At 37.0% G+C, this 19,175-nt stretch overlaps 2 protein-coding genes across 4 annotated transcripts in view; both read left to right on the top strand.

The window, feature by feature from the left end:
- The window catches only part of LOC127984449 (ectonucleotide pyrophosphatase/phosphodiesterase family member 1), a 39,555-nt gene extending 31,590 nt beyond the window's left edge, over positions 1-7,965 (top strand). Inside the window, exons 21-25 of the mRNA XM_052587090.1 lie at positions 1,511-1,637; positions 2,692-2,766; positions 6,027-6,159; positions 6,592-6,736; positions 7,082-7,965. Coding sequence (XP_052443050.1) covers positions 1,511-1,637; positions 2,692-2,766; positions 6,027-6,159; positions 6,592-6,736; positions 7,082-7,237 — 636 coding nt within the window. The 3' untranslated portion in view covers positions 7,238-7,965. The remainder of the gene's footprint in view (positions 1-1,510; positions 1,638-2,691; positions 2,767-6,026; positions 6,160-6,591; positions 6,737-7,081) is intronic.
- A 907-nt stretch (positions 7,966-8,872) lies between these two features.
- sytl3 (synaptotagmin-like 3) lies at positions 8,873-19,147 on the top strand. Of its 3 annotated transcripts, XM_052586745.1 has the most exons (17): positions 8,873-9,004; positions 10,569-10,705; positions 12,851-13,011; positions 13,118-13,333; positions 13,457-13,524; positions 14,222-14,276; positions 14,360-14,441; positions 14,525-14,597; positions 14,686-14,804; positions 15,653-15,784; positions 16,021-16,187; positions 16,322-16,421; positions 17,506-17,676; positions 17,827-17,911; positions 18,019-18,109; positions 18,413-18,609; positions 18,850-19,147. In XM_052586745.1, exons 3-17 carry the CDS (start codon positions 12,884-12,886, stop codon positions 18,942-18,944), a joined length of 1,779 nt encoding a protein of 592 aa, XP_052442705.1. In that variant the 5' UTR covers positions 8,873-9,004; positions 10,569-10,705; positions 12,851-12,883; the 3' UTR covers positions 18,945-19,147. The 3 variants fall into 3 exon arrangements, with proteins under 3 accessions (XP_052442705.1, XP_052442707.1, XP_052442706.1); XM_052586747.1 differs by lacking the exon at positions 8,873-9,004 and having other exon boundaries at positions 10,368-10,705; positions 17,830-17,911; XM_052586746.1 differs by lacking the exon at positions 8,873-9,004 and having other exon boundaries at positions 10,368-10,705.
- Positions 19,148-19,175: the final 28 nt, after the last annotated feature.

Genomic DNA, 19,175 nt, shown 5'->3' with positions numbered 1-19,175 from the left:
ATGCAGTGTGTGTTTTGATTGTTATTGTCATTTTTTGTCAATGAACTCAAAGTGATAGTTCATCCAAAAAAAGACAATCCTAATTGTTTACTCTGCATTATGTATTTACTTATTGTTTTCTCCCATGCAATACAAAAAATATGAGTTTTTGAAGTAAATACTAGTCACTCCATAAGATAACTGAAAGAATAATGAAAGCATACTTCAGTTTTGACCCAAACTCTTAAAGGGTTAGTTCACCGAAAAATTACAATAATGTCATTAATAACTCACCCTCATGTCGTTCCAAACCTGTGAGACCTCCGTTCATCTTCTGAACAGAGTTTAAGATATTTTAGATTTAGTCCGAGAGCTCTCAGTCCCTCCATTGAAGCTGTGTGTACGGTCTACTGTCCATGTTCAGAAAGCTAAGAAAAACATCATCAAAGTAGTCCATGTGACATCAGACTGCAGTGTTGTGAACGCGCTCACAACAGACACGGAAGAGAAGACAATGCTGAATAAAGTCGTAGTTTTTGCTATTTTTGGTACAAAATGTATTTTTGATGCTTCGACAAATTCCAACGGACCCTCTGATGTCACATGGACTACTTTGATGATGTTTTTCTGACCTTTCTGGACATGGACAGTATACCGTACACACAGCTTCAGTGGAGGGACTGAGAGCTCTCGGACTAAATCTAAAATATCTTAAACTGTACTGAAGATAAATGGAGGTCTTACATGTTTGGAACAACATGTTATTAATAACATTATTTTTCATTTTTCGATGAACTAACCCTTGAGGGCTATAAGCCACTCTCTATTCCAAGTTTTCTGACACCATGCGATAGCCTTTTGTGGGAAACACCCTGAAATTTAATTTGTTAAAAGAATATTATCAGTGAAAAATGTTCACAATTCCAGCCTATTTATTAAATAATTTTCATGCTGATTTTGATTTCGTCATTATTGAACTTGATCATGCAGCACATAAATAGTATTCTTTCCCCATGGAAAAAAATGTGTTCAGGGTCAATAGATATTGATAGCATCTCATTTTTTTTATGTGAACTGAATGAAATCATCTGTATTATCTAATGTTCTTTAGACATAAAACAACGACAAGCCACAACCTGAGGCTGTGAAATGACGAATGTGATCGCAGCTGGAGTTTTTCAGGCTTCAGGTCTCGTCTTGTTTTTTGTTGTGCGTGGGAGTAACTTCCAGAGCCTAAACACTATCATGACTATCAAATCATCCCATACAGAGTGTTTCGAAGTCAGATTGTGAAGCATGTATTTTAACTACTATCAAGTCAAGATTAGAGATGCGTTTCATAAAAAGCAAACTGGCTTTTCTCTCAAAGCTGGTTAATTTGCTGTAGGAAATCTCTGTTAAGTGGCAAATGCTGAGTATATTTTCCTTGTAATGTCTCTAACAGGAATTCTGTCATGCGCTTGATGAGTGTTTTAAACACTAAGCACCGTTTCCTCTGGTGTACTGATTTTCTTTCTTCTCTTTTTGGAAGGTGAGCGTCCGGCCCTCAGCAGACACATGTGTGCGTGCAGATGTGCGTGTACAGGCCAGGGCGAGACAGTCCTGCTCATTCTATAAGAACAACTCCACTCTGACCTTCGGCCTCCTGCATCCACCCAGTGAGTCCAACAGGAAAAATCTGCATTTACGATAAGACCTTTAAACAAAACTCACTATTCATGCCACATTCTGACCTCTTTCGGTAATGGGAAAAGGAACCTAGAGTTCGATTAAAGCTATGAGTCTTAAAGCTAATAAAGGGTCATTTTCAGGGGTTGTACTTTAACGAACTCCTCCTAGGGATTTATGCAGATCGACACCAAACTTAGTCAGTGTAATCTAAAGCCTTTTGCGATGTTAAATTGTGAAGATCTTGAGTTTTCGTCGAAGGGCGTGTCCGTGGCGGTCTGACAAATTTCGATGTTTCGCCATGAAAAAGGAAGTTGCTGTAACTCAGACATACAATGTCCAATTTGCCCCAAACTTCACATGTTAGTTAAGACTTCTGCCCTTAACAGATCTACATGCCCATATTCAGTTATAGTTATAGCACCACCTGCTGGCAACAGGAAGTGACACATTTTACGCTGCGACAAACTACTCCTAGAAATTTTTTGACATGAATGTATTTTTTGTGATCAGTCTAATATAAAGGCCTGTGCAATGTTAAATTCTGGAGATCTTGAGTTTTTGTTAAAGGTTATGTCCATAGTGCCATGACAAAATTTGATGGATCACCATAGGAAGAGAAGTTTTTTTAACTCCGGTATAAAATGTTCGATATTCCCCAAACTTCACATTTTTGATAAGAGTCCTGGCCTGAACATATCTGAAGGCCGATATTCCATTATAATGAGAGCGCCACCTGCTGGCAACAGGAAGATTGGCACATATATGGAAGATACTTTGAAATATTCCACTTATATTTATGAGTTTAAACGCATATTTCTCAGCGTTCACTTATTAACTAAAGTCACTCGCTGCCGATGAGCCCGGGTGCGAGGGCCCGTTCATCGCTGTTTGCAGCTTTAATGTTTTTTTGTTATTTTAACCACTCAGTTTTGCAATTTGGATATTCATTGTGTCCAGAGATCTCTGTGTAATAAGACAGTTGTGTTCACTCTGTTTTATCTGTTGTGTTTTGCATGACTAAATGCTTTCTTTCTCCCTCAGACTTCAGTCCTACAGGAACTGAGCCAGACTCCTTAATTACGAGCAACATGGTGCCCATGTTTCCTGCTTTCAAAGGTACATTCAGCTTATAACATTACATGAGTGCAGGGAGACAAAGCCTGACAACTGGGATCTCTTTCTTATTTTTGTGATTTACTAGTATGTTAGTTCTGGCTAGAAATGCACGATGTCTGTCTTCTGACTGCCAATACAGATATTACCAAAAGATTTGCTGATCACTTGTATACTTGGAAAGTAAATGGAAAGTTAACGGCATGCTTGAATGAATCTCCAAATCAAGAATCTTCACATAATTAGCTCTGAGGTTGGTTAAAATAGAGACTAAAGATTCAAGCATGAAGTGCTAGGAAACATAATGGTCATTATGATTTATTTGTTATATGTGCAAAAAAAAAAACTGTGCATTTGTTAACAATCATCAAAAAAAAAAAAAAAAATACTGAACTTTGTATTCAGAATGGCTTCCACATGGCAGTAAACATGGTGCCTGTTTTTATTCAAAGGCTGTAATTCATGCATTCCAGCTCATAAAGACAGAATTTACAACTTTATGTTTGGAAAAGTGTAATACATTGACACTAGAAGTAAGAAAAAAGAAATGCAGAAAATCTTAATATAACAAAAGACTTTGCCCAACATAATGGCACCCGTCAATATTTATAGTACTGATGAATACTCAATTTAAAGAGGTGCCCAAACCTGTGGAGGGCCAACACACCTGAAGCATCTAATCCTGATCTTACTAGGTATACTAGAAACTTCCAGGCAGCTGTGTTGAGGCAAGTTGGAGCTAAACTCTGCAGGACACCGGCCGGCCCCTCGGGACCGAGTCTGGACATGCCTGACTTTAATCAAGCAGAATGTTTTTATCACATTGTATGTGAATTCAATCTGTTTTGCAAGTGTTTGCATAGACGTGGGTGTGCACCTTGAGCTAGAGTGCTGTGTCACTCTACAGATCTACAGAGTTAGTGTTAGTGTCCTACTAAACTACTAAAACACATTCAGAATAAATGAGACTATATATGAGAAAGCTGTGCTCTGATTTAATAAAGATATGCAACACTCCCTGAACAGGTAAATGTTCTCAAGTTAAAGCTGCCCTATAATTAGAATCAGTTGATCACAGCTGAAATGAGGCCAGCAAGCTTTTCTACCAAAATCAGTCCTGCAGGAACAAGTGACCTGCCAAAAAACACCTAGGAATGCTCAACAGAGCACCCATGGCATTATTGCAGACCCTCTGTGGAAACGATCCTGTTAAATTGTTATACTCTAAAAACCCATCTCAACAATTCCAGAAATCAATTAAAAAGCTTTACACCAGGTGACCCTCACAAGTAATTATGAAGGTAGAGCTGCTGTATTAAAAAGCAGTATTGAGTCGTTTATGCCTATGAATCAAATGAACTGAACCTCAGAGACTCATCAGTGGTAATTGCAACACTTTCTTCATTCAGATCCAAGTGGAAATTACTCATTTCCCAAACTAGCATGACGTGCATGTAGAACATTAACTATCTGCATTCCCTTAGAAGTCAGTCTAATGTGTTTCAGTGCATCTACAGAGTGCTTTGTACTTTGGGTGCGCCAGCATTTCATAACACCTTTATCTGTTATCGGTTGATTACACAAGTATATTGTTTATGCATTTATCATAGACCTGATATTAATAAGAATCCAAAACAGCATCGTTCATTAAGATCCTTTTGCGGTTCTTTTGCAAAAACTTCTGATAAGTCCTGATGTTTTTAACTTCAGCAAGGTGCAAATCAAGCATTTTAAATACCGTAATTATGCATAAACAGAATTATGGACCGCACTCTGCACTAACATTGTGATTATGTCTTGAACGTTGTTATCACTGTTTTACATATCGTTTGGTGTTATCATGTGAGTCTGTTGTTTTATTACTACCACTAATATACTACTAAAGATTTTGTTATATTTTCTGTTTTCTTTTTTAGTTTGGTTAGTCATTTGTGTTAGTCTTTTTTAGTATTAAGATTTAGTTTTAGTTATTTTAATATGTTAACTTGTGTTGTCACGGTACCAAAATTTCAGTATTTGGTACCGATACCAGTGAAAATCCACGGTTCTCTGTACCCATTTCGGTACCAAAGCAAAACACAAAAATATGCCAATTAATTTTTTTTTTTATTAAAATTAAAAAACTTTTTAGCACTAAAAATAAAACCAATGGCATTCTTTATACTTATTTACAATTGTGTTTAAAGTTTTTCTACAAGTAATATAATTATGAAAAACAGTAAACAAGTTTCACCCAAATTTAATTTGTCTTTTAATTTATGAAATTTAAACACATTTTAATTTTTGGTAAATAAAGGGGATTTGCTATTAAAATTAAAACATGGAAGAAATATTTTGTGATTTATTTATTTAAAAAATAAAGTTTTATTAATTTTTTCAACAGTAGTAGCAATATCACATACATTTTACAAAATAATAGTAATATTAAGTAGCACAATGCCTTTATGTAAAAATGAACTTTTAATGAATGAATATTTGTAATTTTAACTGAACTTAAGACTGGTGGTGATGGGTTTCTGTAAAAAAAAAAAAATAGTAATAGATCATATGAATTATTATTAAAAGATAATACTGCTACTAATTTTACTACCATACTAGCAATATACAATGCACTGTGGATTGATGAGCTGCTGGGTTCATGAATATTAATCACGTTGTCTGCGTTCGGTTAAACTGATTTGCTGAAATCAAAACAGGGACGGTAATAGATGAACGCCAGCCAATGAAATTGCCATTTGTGGCATTAGCTCCGCCTACTACTGGAAAAACCGGCATATCTTCTTCAAACAACTTTTGCATATTTGCATATGGAGATATGATTTGATTAAATTATGCTAACTTTGACAAATTCCGTGACTGTCAATATTTTCATAGTTTCATTTTCATGACTGGATTTTGAGATTCCGTCCTGGTTTTCTGCTTTGCGGAAATCATAGCGCTGTATGCGTCAAGAACCGGGTTTGAACGGGACCTCGGTACTACCGGTACTTAAAGAAACCTGGTACCGTCACATTTAAACTTTTTTAGTACCGACTTGGTACCGAAGTACCGGGTCTTTTGACAACACTAATGTTAACTTTAAATAAAAATGAAGTGTTGACTTGGCACATGAAATGGTAACATAAATGCTAACCTAAAACTTGATATATTTTAAGCAAGTAAGTGTTTATATTAGTAATATACGGATAATAACCCTGTGTCTGTTCTGTGGCTTTTAGCTCTTTCAGTGTCACTGTTGTTCATGTCTGATGTGTTTGTGACAGATATCTGGAATCAGTTTCACGATGTTCTGCTGCTGAAGTATTCACAACAGCTGAACGGAGTCAATGTTGTGAGCGGACCAATATTTGACAACGACTTTAATGGGAACTATGACTTCATGAACAAGGGAACCCCGTAAGTTTGCCAAACGAACCAGTGTGTGAAAGATCCCCTTTTTTATATCACAGACCGGTTTCATTTTGAAAATATTCCAGTCTGAAACCATTGTCATATGCTGATTTGCAGCTCAAGAAGTGTTTATTACAATTACCATAGTAGAAAACACTTTATATTATGCTTTAAATTCAAAATAAACTATGGTTGGTCACTTTAAATGTCGTGTTTTCCTGTCTAAGATGACAAGAACAAGATGTAAAGTGGACCAGACTTCATGCTTAAGTCTAACATCTGATTATTTGAGAGGGGGAAAAAATGTATTAGGCCAAATGCATTATTGGGTTAAACCTATTGGTAGTTCACATACTGCCCACTAGTGGCCAAATAATGCCTAAAATGTGTTTAACCATGCATTCTTCCGTCATATAGATGATTCTCTTCCGCTTTCAGGAATGGGGTTCCCATCCCGACACATTTCTTTGTGATTCTCACAAGTTGTAAGAACTCGTCTCTTCCCATCGGACAGTGTGACGGTCCTCTAGATGCTGTGTCTTTCGTTCTTCCTCATCGAGCTGACCGTCTGGAAACATGTCATGTATGTGATCAGCTATTCATGATCTAAACCACAGCAGCCATAAGATTGTACAAAGGAAGTAGCTGAGTAACTTGATTGTTAGGTAATTTTTTAACCACATAAGTAAAAAAAAAAAAAAGAAAGAAAACTGAAATTAGTACATTTCAATCATATTTCAAAGACGGTAGAACTATATATGAAATTGCATATTCAGTTCACACTTAAAGTATATCATTTCCTGAAGTACTTTTTCACAAGATTAATCAAATATGTTTATTAAAAACGTAATGTTGTGTTTCTCTCTCATATCTCATTATGCATCTGTTCTTTACACACCCTGTTTTGTTCTACCATTTATTTCTCCAGAATGGCTCAGACGACTACTCATGGCTCCAGGATTGGGTTCAGTTTCACGTGACGCGAATCAGAGACGTTGAGCTTCTGACGGGCTTGAGTTTTTACCATGACAGGATATCTGTTGCTGAAACATTACAACTCAAAACCACACTCAAAACTTTCTAGAAACGCTTCTGAACTTCGACCTGGTTTCTCTGCGTCTTGCAAGGCCACGGACAGCACATTCAGAACGGGATGGATCTGTTCACCAATGAAACCCAGCTGAGCTTTAAGTTCATCCAGAGAGTCTTTGATCTCCTAAAATGGGGAAATAAAACGTTTTATGGTCTGTGCTTTAATGAAATCTTTATTCTCAGAGGCTATCTATTTATATCTGGGGAAGTACCAACTGTACCAGAAACTGGCCCAGCAATCCTAGAGAAACTAAACTTCAGGGTTTTTTTCCCAAAAACAAATAAAAGCTGTTTCGCAGCACACATGTTAGTGATTTAATTGTGGTTGGACTGTGGGTCCAGCATTCTGCCTGTTCCAAAAAAGAAAGAGTATCCTCAAATGAAATTGTACCAAGAGTGTTTGGCAAACAACAGGAATGCTACATTTTCCACAGGAATAACTTTGAAAAAGTCACTTGCTGTATACAGTTTTATTATACTGTCTTACAATTAAAGAAACAAATGCCGTTTCCAGTCGTCTGTAGCATGCACAGCTAATTCCTGATTTGTTTGCCTCGTGTATAATAGTGGTTTGTACTGCCCCTTCAGGTCAGAATGCAGAATTACATCATCCAACAAAACCAAAACTGTCACTGTGCATCTTTTTCTGGAGATTAAATGGATTCCCTCTCTCAGGTCAATTTTGATATATCAATAAATATACATCAAAATTCTTTATTACATTTGTATGTTAATTTTGTCATTAAATTCATAGTGTGTAATTAGAGATAAGATTGTACTGTAGATTGTCTCATAAGTTTGTCGTATATTGTCTCGCTGTATTTGGTGAATATTGGTTAAATATTTAATATTTGTGTTGTATGTATTTTGTTCGTGCAGTTTGTTGTGGTTTAATACAATTAAGCGTCACTGTCAAAATTGTCCTCTTCAGTAGGCTAAGAGTATTGTAATTTATACATACACACATAGTTTGGAACAATTTTTTTTTTTTTTTATAATAATAATAATGAAGTTTGAGCACCAATCATCAGCTCATCACTGTTTTTTTGTGAAAAATGTAGCATGTGCATGCACAAGACTTTAAACAGTCCAACATTTAAACAGTATTATATATTATTAATATTTAACATAAGAAAATATAAATATATTTATATTAATGTATTTTTAAAAACCTTAAAATCATGATGAAGAAAATCTATAAAAGGCTGAAAGCTAAAAGTATTTTTATATAATGTTTTGTGCTGTGTTTTAAGCAAGGTGCATGAGCAGTGAAGCAGTATTGATTTAAATATATTAATATTTAAACGCTATTTGTGGTCTGAGCTAGCAGGAAACAATTTTGCTGTCACATGACAAGAACCTTTAAAGAGTTTGTCAGAAACGTATATTTACACACAAACTGACCACCAAGCATAATTTTCAGAAGCCATCTTTATTTAATTTTTTATCCCAACCATCATGGAATAGAACCCAGAGGATTGTGGGTTATCAAAGGCAGTGAATGATACATCGGTGCTGCCTTTAAAAATGTGATCAGAAGAAGGTACATCCAGAGACAGAAAGTGAAGCAAAATTTGCATTCCGACATGCCTTGAAATGTTGCCTCCGAAGCTTTCTGATGCTGCGCACGCTTTAAATACTGAATCAAATTAAGATAATTAATCACAAACACCTGAACTAAGGGGCTTTACTTGACAACGTCTTCAGCCAAAAACAGGAAACTTTTTATGCTTTTTGACTATGCGTTTACACGACAACGGTATGTTGGGTAGCTACTAAAAAATACATATTTTTGAAAATGGGTTTCAAAGTGCACGTTTTTGAAAACGCCACCGTTATCGTTTCCGTGAAACACCAAAAACAGCAATCTTTGAAAATGGTGACATCATATGCGTGCGTAGTACGTGTTCTGTATTCGGTATGTAGACATGTGCAGTACGTATTTTAAAGGCAAGCTCAAACAAACATACACAACAAAATACTCAATTCCAAAATCAAAAATGAGGGAAAACTAGGTCACACAGAGCACATGGGCAATGACAGACCGAGGCGGAGCTAGAGGGAGAAGGGAGTCTGGCAGAGAGAAAAGAGCTAGGAGCCATGTGGTTGAAAGGCCGAGGCGGAGACAAGGGAGCCTTCAGCCATGATGCTGATGGAGAGTGGCAGACCTGCGGCAATCCCACTGCACAGATGGTGGTCTGAGTGTGAGCAGAGGAGATACCAGGAGACAGCGGTGGAAATGGTGAAGACCGGTGCAAAGGTGCTGGGAGATGGAGGCTGGGCAGGAGTTAAGGATGCTCAGGAACAGTGTGTGTGGAAGGCAAGGCCACTTCCAACACCAGGAGCTCCAGTGACAGGGTGGACCTCTCTATGGTTGTCGGTCCACAGGCAAATAGTTCAGGGCAGGCAGAGATTTCAGCTGAAGGTGGGAGAAGAGGGGGCATGTCTGCATATAAATCCCAATAATAGTCCACTGAGCCCAGCTCATTCAAGCCTCCACCGTCTCACTGCCTACAGCCATCTCCCCAGTGACGGGCACTGTGATCTCACACCTGGTCTGAAGTCACAGGCTCTGGCTCCTGGGCAATCCTCAGCACTGTCGCTTCACATGGTGAAGGCTCATGGTTGCTGAGGGCTCGTGCTTTTGCTCTGTGCAATCACTCTCTTTAGATAGTACATACACCGATGGACACTTCTCACTTTGGGACTTTTAGCACGCTGGAGTTCTTAAGGACTGTTTTAAGGGTATGGAAAGGAAAGACTGTGCTTTTAACAGCCTAGGATTCATAGTTTTGTGTTGACTTAAGACTCTTGTGAACAGTGTAATGACATATTTGATCTTCACTTTTAACATTGTTGTCTGACCTAAGTTTTTAAGCACTCAAAGCCCTCACAGTATAATCTAACCCCATTTTAAATTATGTTATTCGGCCTATTGGGCAGATCATTACATGATGGCAAGACAAGTAAATCCCAGAGTGAATGTTACTAGGTCGTGGCTTTCCTGCAGGGAAACATTCACAATCACATCAATGCCGGATGAGGTAAAACAGGAAAGACTACACTTTAAATACTGAGGCAAATGAAGATGATTAATTTCACACACCTGAACTAAATGACACAATCAAACATGAGGGAACACTAGGGCCCTGTCCACACAAAACAGTTTATGTTCATCTAAAAATCTAAATCAAAAACGTTTTGTGTCGTAAAATGTTTAAAAACCTTTTGTAAAATACTGATTAACATGTATACACTCACATTGCATGCATTTTTGCACAGCACTCTTCAACACAAACTTCAGCTATTCTGGTTTACTTCAGTTTCACAGACGTGTGTCAATTATCATGTGAACAGGAAGGATGTGGAAAATGACAAACAACTCTGAGCCTTTATATAAAGTTCAGATTGCAGGTCTGAGCTGCCAGCTCACATCACATCACATCAAACTTGCTGGAAGGTAAGTCTGCAAGCAATATTTTATCACACATTAGTGTGGTGGTGATTTATTACAATATACCGTCATCAAAGCTGCCAAATTTGAATGGGGTGAAGTTTATTAACAGCAAAGTGTAACATGTTTCAAAGAGGTTTTATATTTGCAATATCTGTAGTAATTAAAGTTGCTGTTTTAGTTCTTGTGTTACTTTAACATTTAAAAGTCCGGTTAACACTTTCAATGCTTTTAACCAGTACTGGCTTTAAATGTTTTTTTAAGGCTGTCAATGTGTGCAGAGACAGTTGTGAAATCTGAAATGTCTTCAAAACCAAAACTTGAATTGAAATTTGAAATTCTTTTTTTCTTCAACATAACAATGTTTAATTTCTTAATTTAACATAAATTTCTTCTACAGTGTATTGAAGCACAGAGTTTAGTTATGTCCCTGCTAGAGAGAGGTTTTAAGTGCATGATGAATGTAGTTAAAAGAACTGAATCCGTCACTGCAGAACCGTTCAGTTTAGTGTCTAGTGCTTTGCAATTCAAATATATACGTCACAAAAAACTAAATGTCAAGCAGGCCAATTAACTAAAAACATCTCATCTATGGCAAGCTGATTGTCATCTTACAGCGATGTATATAATAGGTACATGTGGCATTTGTTAGATAAACCTTTCCTGGAAGTGGCTCTTGCAGCAAAGCCCCTCACAGAGAGCTGTCAGGGCCAGACGTTGTGGGCTCCCACATAACCCAGTTTTTGCATGACAAGTGCAGTTTGCCAGACACTTCACGTAAATGAGCTCACGAAGAACGTGGGAAACGACAGCAGACATTTCCCACACTCTAATGCATTTTATGTAGGTCTGTTGACTCTAGGCTATAGGTCCCTCACACAGTGTCAAAATGAGATTATAAAAAAAAAAAAAAAAAAATCTGCTCATGATTTGGTTTTGTTACCAGCATGAAGCATGGTAATATTTTCTGATGCATTAGATTATTGAATGGTGCTACAAAACATTGTCTACGCCAAAACCACATTTTTATAACATTATAAAATAATGTCAACTAAATGCAACGCTTTTGTTTTCTGAAATGAACTCATTTGTCGACCTTCAGCTCGTCCATCCGAGGTAAACATTCACAAAGATTGCACTCTTGCATTCTACCTGCGCTATTTTTGTGGACTGTGTGTGCAAACCAAAGTTTATTTTCAAGAACTGTATTTTTAAATCGTGTGCCATATGAAAACACTGTTTAAAAAGACGTCATGCGTTCGGTTTCACTCTCTCTCTAGCTATTTTTGGACTGACTCTGCTTGCTCATGGTGTGGTGTGGTTTAGTGGGTCGTGTGGTCAGACGCTCTCAGTTATTAGAAGGGTTGAGGGCAACACTGGCATAAAATGCATGAATGTATGTCAACTTATCTGTATCTCACGCATCTCTTAAGCTGCCGAGCATTCATCAGTTCAACACGCCACACCTTCAGGTCGCAAACATGACATAGAAGTAGTCTGAACAAAACGAACAATATACCCAAAGAACTATGCATTAAAACTGATGAAAAGCTTTACATATGGGTGTGGGGGGCAGGTCTCCTCATCCACCACCAATTATTACATGTTGACATACATTAAATAGACATCTATTTGACATCTCATAGGAAACGTCCTATAGATGTATCACAGGTGAGCAAACGCTTAAAATATGTCTTGTGGATGTCAAATAGACAACGCTATCTCAAGGCCAGTTCGTACGTATTTTACGAGGTGGCTTATTCGTACGAATTTGTACGACCTCACTCGTACGATTTTATACGACCCCAGTGACGGTTAGGTTTAGGGGCGGGGTTAGGTGTAGGTCATTCGTACAAATTCATTCGAATTGTGCAACTCGTAAAATACGTACGATTTGGCAACAATCATATGAATTTGTACGAGTGAGGTCGTACGAATGAGCCACCTTGTGAAAAATGTACAAATTGCCGTGAGATCGGGTTGAATAGACGTCTCTGTGATGTACATGTGCTGTCAGGGATATCTTGACCCTGCCAATGTCACAACAAAAACATGCCTTTATAAGCAATTGATTTATATAAAGTAATTTTGACAAGTTGAACACTTTCATATTTATTGAAACCGTTAGTTGACCGTTCATTCGTTTTTCAGAATCAGAGCAAAGTGAACTGAGTTGTGGAAGAAATGAAACTCGAACAGAAGAACTGGGAAATCAGTGATCTGGGGTTATTCCAGGCTTTGGAGCGAGAAAGAGTCCTGGAGGTTCTTCAGAGAGACAAAGCACTTCGAACCATTGAAGCAGACCGAATCAGGTTCTTTCTGACTTCTTTAGAACATAAAATAGAACAAAATAGAACAAAAATAGAAATGCCTTGTACTGTGAAATCTGAAATAACAATTCAAACTCGTTTGATTTAGGAAGCTGAAGGTAGAGCTTCAGGGTATCTGTCGACAGGGTGCCAAGACCATCACCCGTCCCTATGGTCAGAGATCATGTGCGCGGTGTCAGAGGCTTCTGGGAAAGTTCTGGGACTGTGGCTCGGTGTGCTGCGGGTGCAGTCACCGCATCTGTAAGCGCTGTCGGGTCGCCCGCTCTGCGCAGGAATGGAAGTGCACCATGTGTCACGCATACAGGTAAAGACAAAGCCCCACGGGTTTATACTGGAATATCCAAATCTGTGAGAAAAACATTCTTAAGCAATCTTTAATGCTTGACATAAATTAGACACACTTTCATAATAACTTCTTTTTTTCCAGGGAATTTAAGATCAAATCCGGTGAATGGTTTGTGGAGCAGCAAGCAAAGAAATTTCCGGATGTCCGAGGTTTGTCTCTATCCATCAGCTGATTGTTTCCAAATTAATGAAATCCTTTCCCAAATGTTTAATATTATTACACAGCTCACTGTATAATTACACTTGTATTCCTCATCAAATAAGTTATGGTTGTAATGCCTAATTGACCATTGTCTACACTGTCTACTACCCATTGATACTATATATGTGTAATGTATGTACATTAAACTTTCATTTATTAAATATATAGTCATATAAAGTAGAAGCATATATGAAACCTATTAGAAATGAGAACAGTTTCATATATTAACATCTATTCCTAGCCGAAACAAATATATATGTTTATGTATGTTTAATTAACACATTTGGACATATATACTGTATGAAGCTTCATCCTAAAACCAATCTTATATAAGTAAATAAATATCATATATGATATTATATAAGTAAGTAAATATAAAAAACATGCATTTAAAAACCACACACACACACAGAGATTTTTGCATATATGTAGATTTAATAAAATTGCTTATAAAATTTTATATTGTTGACATATAGTTGCTACATATAGACATCTTCCTATGGTATAACATTTACATACTATATACAAATTTCATTATAGGGGTTTTCAAAAAAAGTAAGATATGTGTTTATAACACACACACACACACACACACACTTAACCTGGAATTATCTTTTGAATGTGTTCTTTCTGTATTGGTTTTAGAAAACAGTCATGAAACCATCGGAGACAAACTGTTACAGTCTTATCGACGTCTCAGGTGGAAAACCCTCAAATATAGATATAGATATAAACGCTCTTTTTAATCAATGATTTTAAAAGTGTCATTATGTTCTGTTTTAGCTTCATTGCAGTCGTGCCTCCAACTCCTCCTCCTGTGTATGAAGCCCCATCATATAACAGACTGATTCATTTAACAGAACAGGTGAAGACAGTAATGTGGATTTTTTTTCTTTGCATTTCTTCATCACCTAATAATGTGTTTGTGTGTCTTTCGTATTAAACCAGGACCTCAAAAAATCAAAGCCATTTACTAAATCTGTGGAGAACCTGATGGTGTCTGTCAGTGCGCACATAAAAAGTAACAAGCTTTGTCTACATTGATTGTAATAAGATTGTAGTAACTCATAGATCCACAAGCGTCTCTACAACAGTTGTTTTGTTTTCAGAGTTCTCCAAATCTCAGAATGATCTGAGTGTGGAAGCGGCTCAGCTGACGGTGGATCACGGACCCCTGCAGAACTCACGACACAAGAGCCGATCCGAGAGTGCCATCAACAAAACCAGTGTAGGTCTATTTTAGCATTTGTATTGCAGCTCATTTCCTGAAATCCCATTCAGTGCCAAGTGAGATGTGACCAATTCACTTCAAATGAAGAGGAAAGGGGGTCGTCCTTCATTGCTGTTGTTTTATGAACAATCTAAATTTGAGACCGAGCGGTTCATCTGTCAAAACTGGTGCCGTCAAATTATTTATTGCATCCAAAATAAACAGTATATTTGTGTGTGCTGTGTATATTTATTATGTGTATATATATAAATACACACCCATGCATGTATATATTTAAATTACATTTATATATGAAATATATATTATAATGCAAATTATATGAATTTAAATATATGCATGTAAATATTTTCTAAATATTTGTCTTTATATATACATAATAAATTAAGTGTTTTTATTGTTTAAATTCTCCGGTACTTCTGACTTTTAAAGCAAATTTAGAATCCATTTTCATTCACAATTCATGCAGAGTAAAATAGTTTTTTTATTTATGTAGGTTTGTGAACCTTAAGTTAAGTTGACATTAAGTTTACATTTGTTAACATTAGTATACAAACCATATTTATATATTGTTTTTATGTGACTTTTCTAGGTTTTCAAAATGAGGCTTCCTCAACTATTTTCAAAAAGGGGGGAAATCCCAGTTCTTCGAAGACAAAGAATGAATTAAAATCAGAAATATTTTAACTTTCAGTTGTTTGGTCTCCATTTAAGTCATTTCAAGTCATCTTGAGGCCCTCTGGGAGTTTGTTGTGACCCCGTTCTGATTGAACCATTGTGAGAATCACTGTTTGAAAGTTAATTTGAACTAAGAGGGTGACGTCCTGATTGATTTTGTCTCTTCGCAGCTGTGCAAAGCACCAAGTCTTCCCAATCTATCCCAGAACAGCAGAGGCACAGAGCAGTATGCTTCAACAAGTACATTTTACCAGACCGATGACGAAGCCTCGTATACATCTGCCTGCAGCGATGAACAGAGGGTATGTGTTCACACCAGATTTAATTCAGTTCGATCAGATAACTGATCAGTGCAGATCTCACCGGAAGCAAACTGCCTAAGCTCTGCAAAACTCTGCAAGATAACTTTCTGCTGAATGTTTATTAGATAACACTTACAGGCTGATGGGAATGAGTGGTATACTGTGCATTCATTCTCTCTCCTGACTTTAAACATCAACATCAAAAAGTGTAATGTTAATAAATCTGAATTGTACAGGACAGCACCAGTAGCACAGGAATGGACTGTGGGGTCTCTGAAAACACTAGTGTGACTGGAGAAGTAGAGGTTGCTTTCGGGTACAACAACAGGACGTCCTGTTTGGAGATAACTATCAAAGCCTGCAAAAATCTGATGTTTGGAGATATGAAGAAGAAATGTCATCCGTAAGTTGTTTTGATGGAGCGCAGGTTTGCTGTGGGTTACAGATTGAACAATGTCAGCAGAACATTGTTGCTTTAATGTATTTGGCTCGTATACAGTTGGCCTAATTAGAAATGGTTTCTTTCTGAACAAACAGGTATGTAAAGGTCTGTTTGCATCCAAAGAAATACCACGATTATAAGATGAAGACAGCAGTCAAGAGGGGAAATAACCCCGTTTACAATGAAACATTCACTGTGAGTATTTACAACCAGAATCTACTGGTAAACACTGTTTAAAAAATGCAATAATAATAAGTGTTATTTTAGTATAAATAAAAAAAAAAAAAGTTATTTAGAATTATTTATTTTTTATTTTTTCCTATTTAATTTTAGTTCAGTCATTGTTAAAACTTTGCCTCTAAAAAAAAAAAACTTTTACACAAATCCATGGATTGCACACATCTCAAACACCTGCAAACACCTTTTGATATTACTTGATATTACTTCCTGTTAGATGTGTGTGTGTGTGTTGCATAAATAATTGTGTGTTGTGTTTTGCAATAAGTGTTTTATGAGAAGTCAAAGGGCTGAGGATTTTTCAGATTTGGTGTCCGGTCTGGTGTTTGAGTGTCAGGTTTTAGAAACTGTGTGACGAGTAAAGATTTTGTGTGCAGGCAAAAAACTGTAATGTGTCAGTATAGTTGTTATTATATATTTAGTTTTTAGTTTATTTTTGTTATTTTAGTATTAGTCAAGTTAAACTAAATGAAACTGAGACGTGTTGCCATTTGCAGCAACATGAAATAAAGTAAGTTTAAAGTTTTTATGTTATTGCATTTCAGTTAATATTTATTCTTTCAAGTGACTTTTTTTTTATTGTAGTTTTAGGTATCTTTAATAACCCTGCAATGAAAATATATAAAGTCTTGAGACAAGCAACCATTATTAGTGAGTCAATAAATAAGTAAATTTAGTAAATTTTTTAAATAAGAAAATAAAATTAACAAACCGATGCTGAGTACGAGATACAGAGTGAGCAAAATATTATTTGTTATTGCTCTCACAACCTATAAAAATGTTGTTGTTTTTTTTGCTTTGCTTTGTTGAAGTGTCCCTTTGCTCTCAATGGACTTGTTGTGGCATTGAGACTCAAAATTATAAGAAAAGCACTAGCTTTATTATTATTATTATTATTTTTTAAAGCCATTTTAAATTGATGTCAGCTGTTACTATTTATTGATTCAGACATTTATTTTTTGAATTTTCACAGATAGAAATGCATTGAAAAACATACATTTTGAGGTTGTTGTGTGCTGCACTGTTTGGTGTGTGTTTGCAGTGTGTGGTTGGTGCTGATCAGCTGGGCAGCAGTGTAGTTCAGGTGTCAGTGTGGCACTGCAGAGGACTCAAGAGGAAGCTCTTCCTGGGCGAGACGCTCGTCCGTCTTACTGAGTTGGGTCTGGAGAGCACAGACACTCAGCGATCTGTCTGCTACGCTCTCGGTCCGAAGGTAAGATCACTCAGACTGCACTGACCCCATTACAACAGACTCTTAAATCAAGTCTTCAAGTGCTTTTTAGTACTGGACAAGTTTTAATTTGTCAAATTGCATCCATCTGCTGATATTCTGAGGATATCTGCTGAGCATGTTCTTTCATAGCAGGCTCATCCTCCAGGTGGCGATGTCGAGCTGCTGCTTAAAGCTCAATTCCAGTTTCTGACACAGACTTCGCCTCATCCAGCCGGTATGACTTTGAAGTGCTCATTATAAATTCAAGTTCAAATGTATTTAAACATATATTAGGGCCATTTCAGAATAGAAAACATAAGGGTAATTACTCTGTCTCTACAGACCTTTTGAATGGAGCAGCTGGACAGCTCAAAGTCGTCATCACTGACGTGTCGAAGCTGCGCTTCCGGTCAAAAACAGCTTGCATTGAAGGGTGAGTGGACATTAGTGGACAGGCTTATATAAAATACAATGTTATAGGCGCAAAACTAGGCATAAGATATTAGATTTTACTACAAATTATAACTCTTGTATGCACACTACACTGAAATATAGTGAAATATTATTGGTTTTTCTATGATCAGATTTTTTTTTTAAAGGTGTATTTTTTTTAATGTATTTTTTTAACAGTATTTAATAAAATGATTGTGAATCTGTAGTCTCCTTTCCACAAAGGTGCTGTAATCTGAATGCATATACATTGCATGACTTGTTATGTGCATTAATGACTTCCCAGAATCCTTTGCCTTCCTGGTGAGCGAGAGCTGGTGCAGAGAAGTCCAGCACTGGAGAAGACTGGCGGCTCTGTCCAGATGACCTTCAGCAGACTGAGGCTTCAGGAGCTCCAGCAGGCCACGCTGCAGCTCAACCTGTGGGAGAAGAACACCTTCGGCCTCGCTGACCGCTTAATGAGATCAGCACGGCTGGCTGGAGGTGAGCGCCACACACAAAACAGACATTAAAAGCAGTAAAAGTTGAACAGCTAAAGGTGCGTGGAATGTATTCAGAATGATGTACAGGCGCACATGAGATCAAGATTCCAGTCAGAAATGATTGACGTCATTCGTTTTTTAAATGAGCACCAGTAGACTTCTCTAAAAAGAATGTGTGTGCACACTCACAAACACAAAATAATATGGGCTTGTATGTCATCCTGTCTGCTTATTTCGGCAGAATCCTCATGGCAGCGTCTGCAGCAGATGCCAGGGGAGTGGCATGACTTCGTTCTTCCATTTCATGTAAATGTCAGCACAGGCATGAGGTCATAACCGAAGAACATGGATCCTTTCCATCAACCCACAGATCCTGACAAACCCATGCCCAGATTGTCTTCAAAGTGCCTCATTATTCCCATTTCTTCAGACATTAACTGTTTTCTGAGTTGTTGTTGTTGTTGTTTTATACACCGTGTATTTTTGTATTTATATTCATCATATCATAACTTATTTAATAAACTAAAGAGTTCCACAAAGATTGCATGCGGCGCAGTATTCTGTTCT

This window comes from Carassius gibelio, chromosome B20 (assembly GCF_023724105.1).
Source record: "Carassius gibelio isolate Cgi1373 ecotype wild population from Czech Republic chromosome B20, carGib1.2-hapl.c, whole genome shotgun sequence".
Lineage (NCBI taxonomy): Eukaryota > Metazoa > Chordata > Actinopteri > Cypriniformes > Cyprinidae > Carassius > Carassius gibelio.
Note: the sequence above shows the minus strand (reverse complement) of the source record. Positions and strands in the feature narration are given on the sequence as shown.

Coding starts and splice junctions, on each gene's coding strand:
- sytl3 (XM_052586745.1), top strand. CDS start 12,884: ATGAAACTCGAACAGAAGAACTGGGAAATCAGTGATCTGGGGTTATTC. Junction 13,334..13,456: donor ACCATGTGTCACGCATACAG/GTAAAGACAAAG, acceptor CTTTTTTTCCAG/GGAATTTAAGATCAAATCCG. Junction 17,912..18,018: donor GACTTCGCCTCATCCAGCCG/GTATGACTTTGA, acceptor CTGTCTCTACAG/ACCTTTTGAATGGAGCAGCT.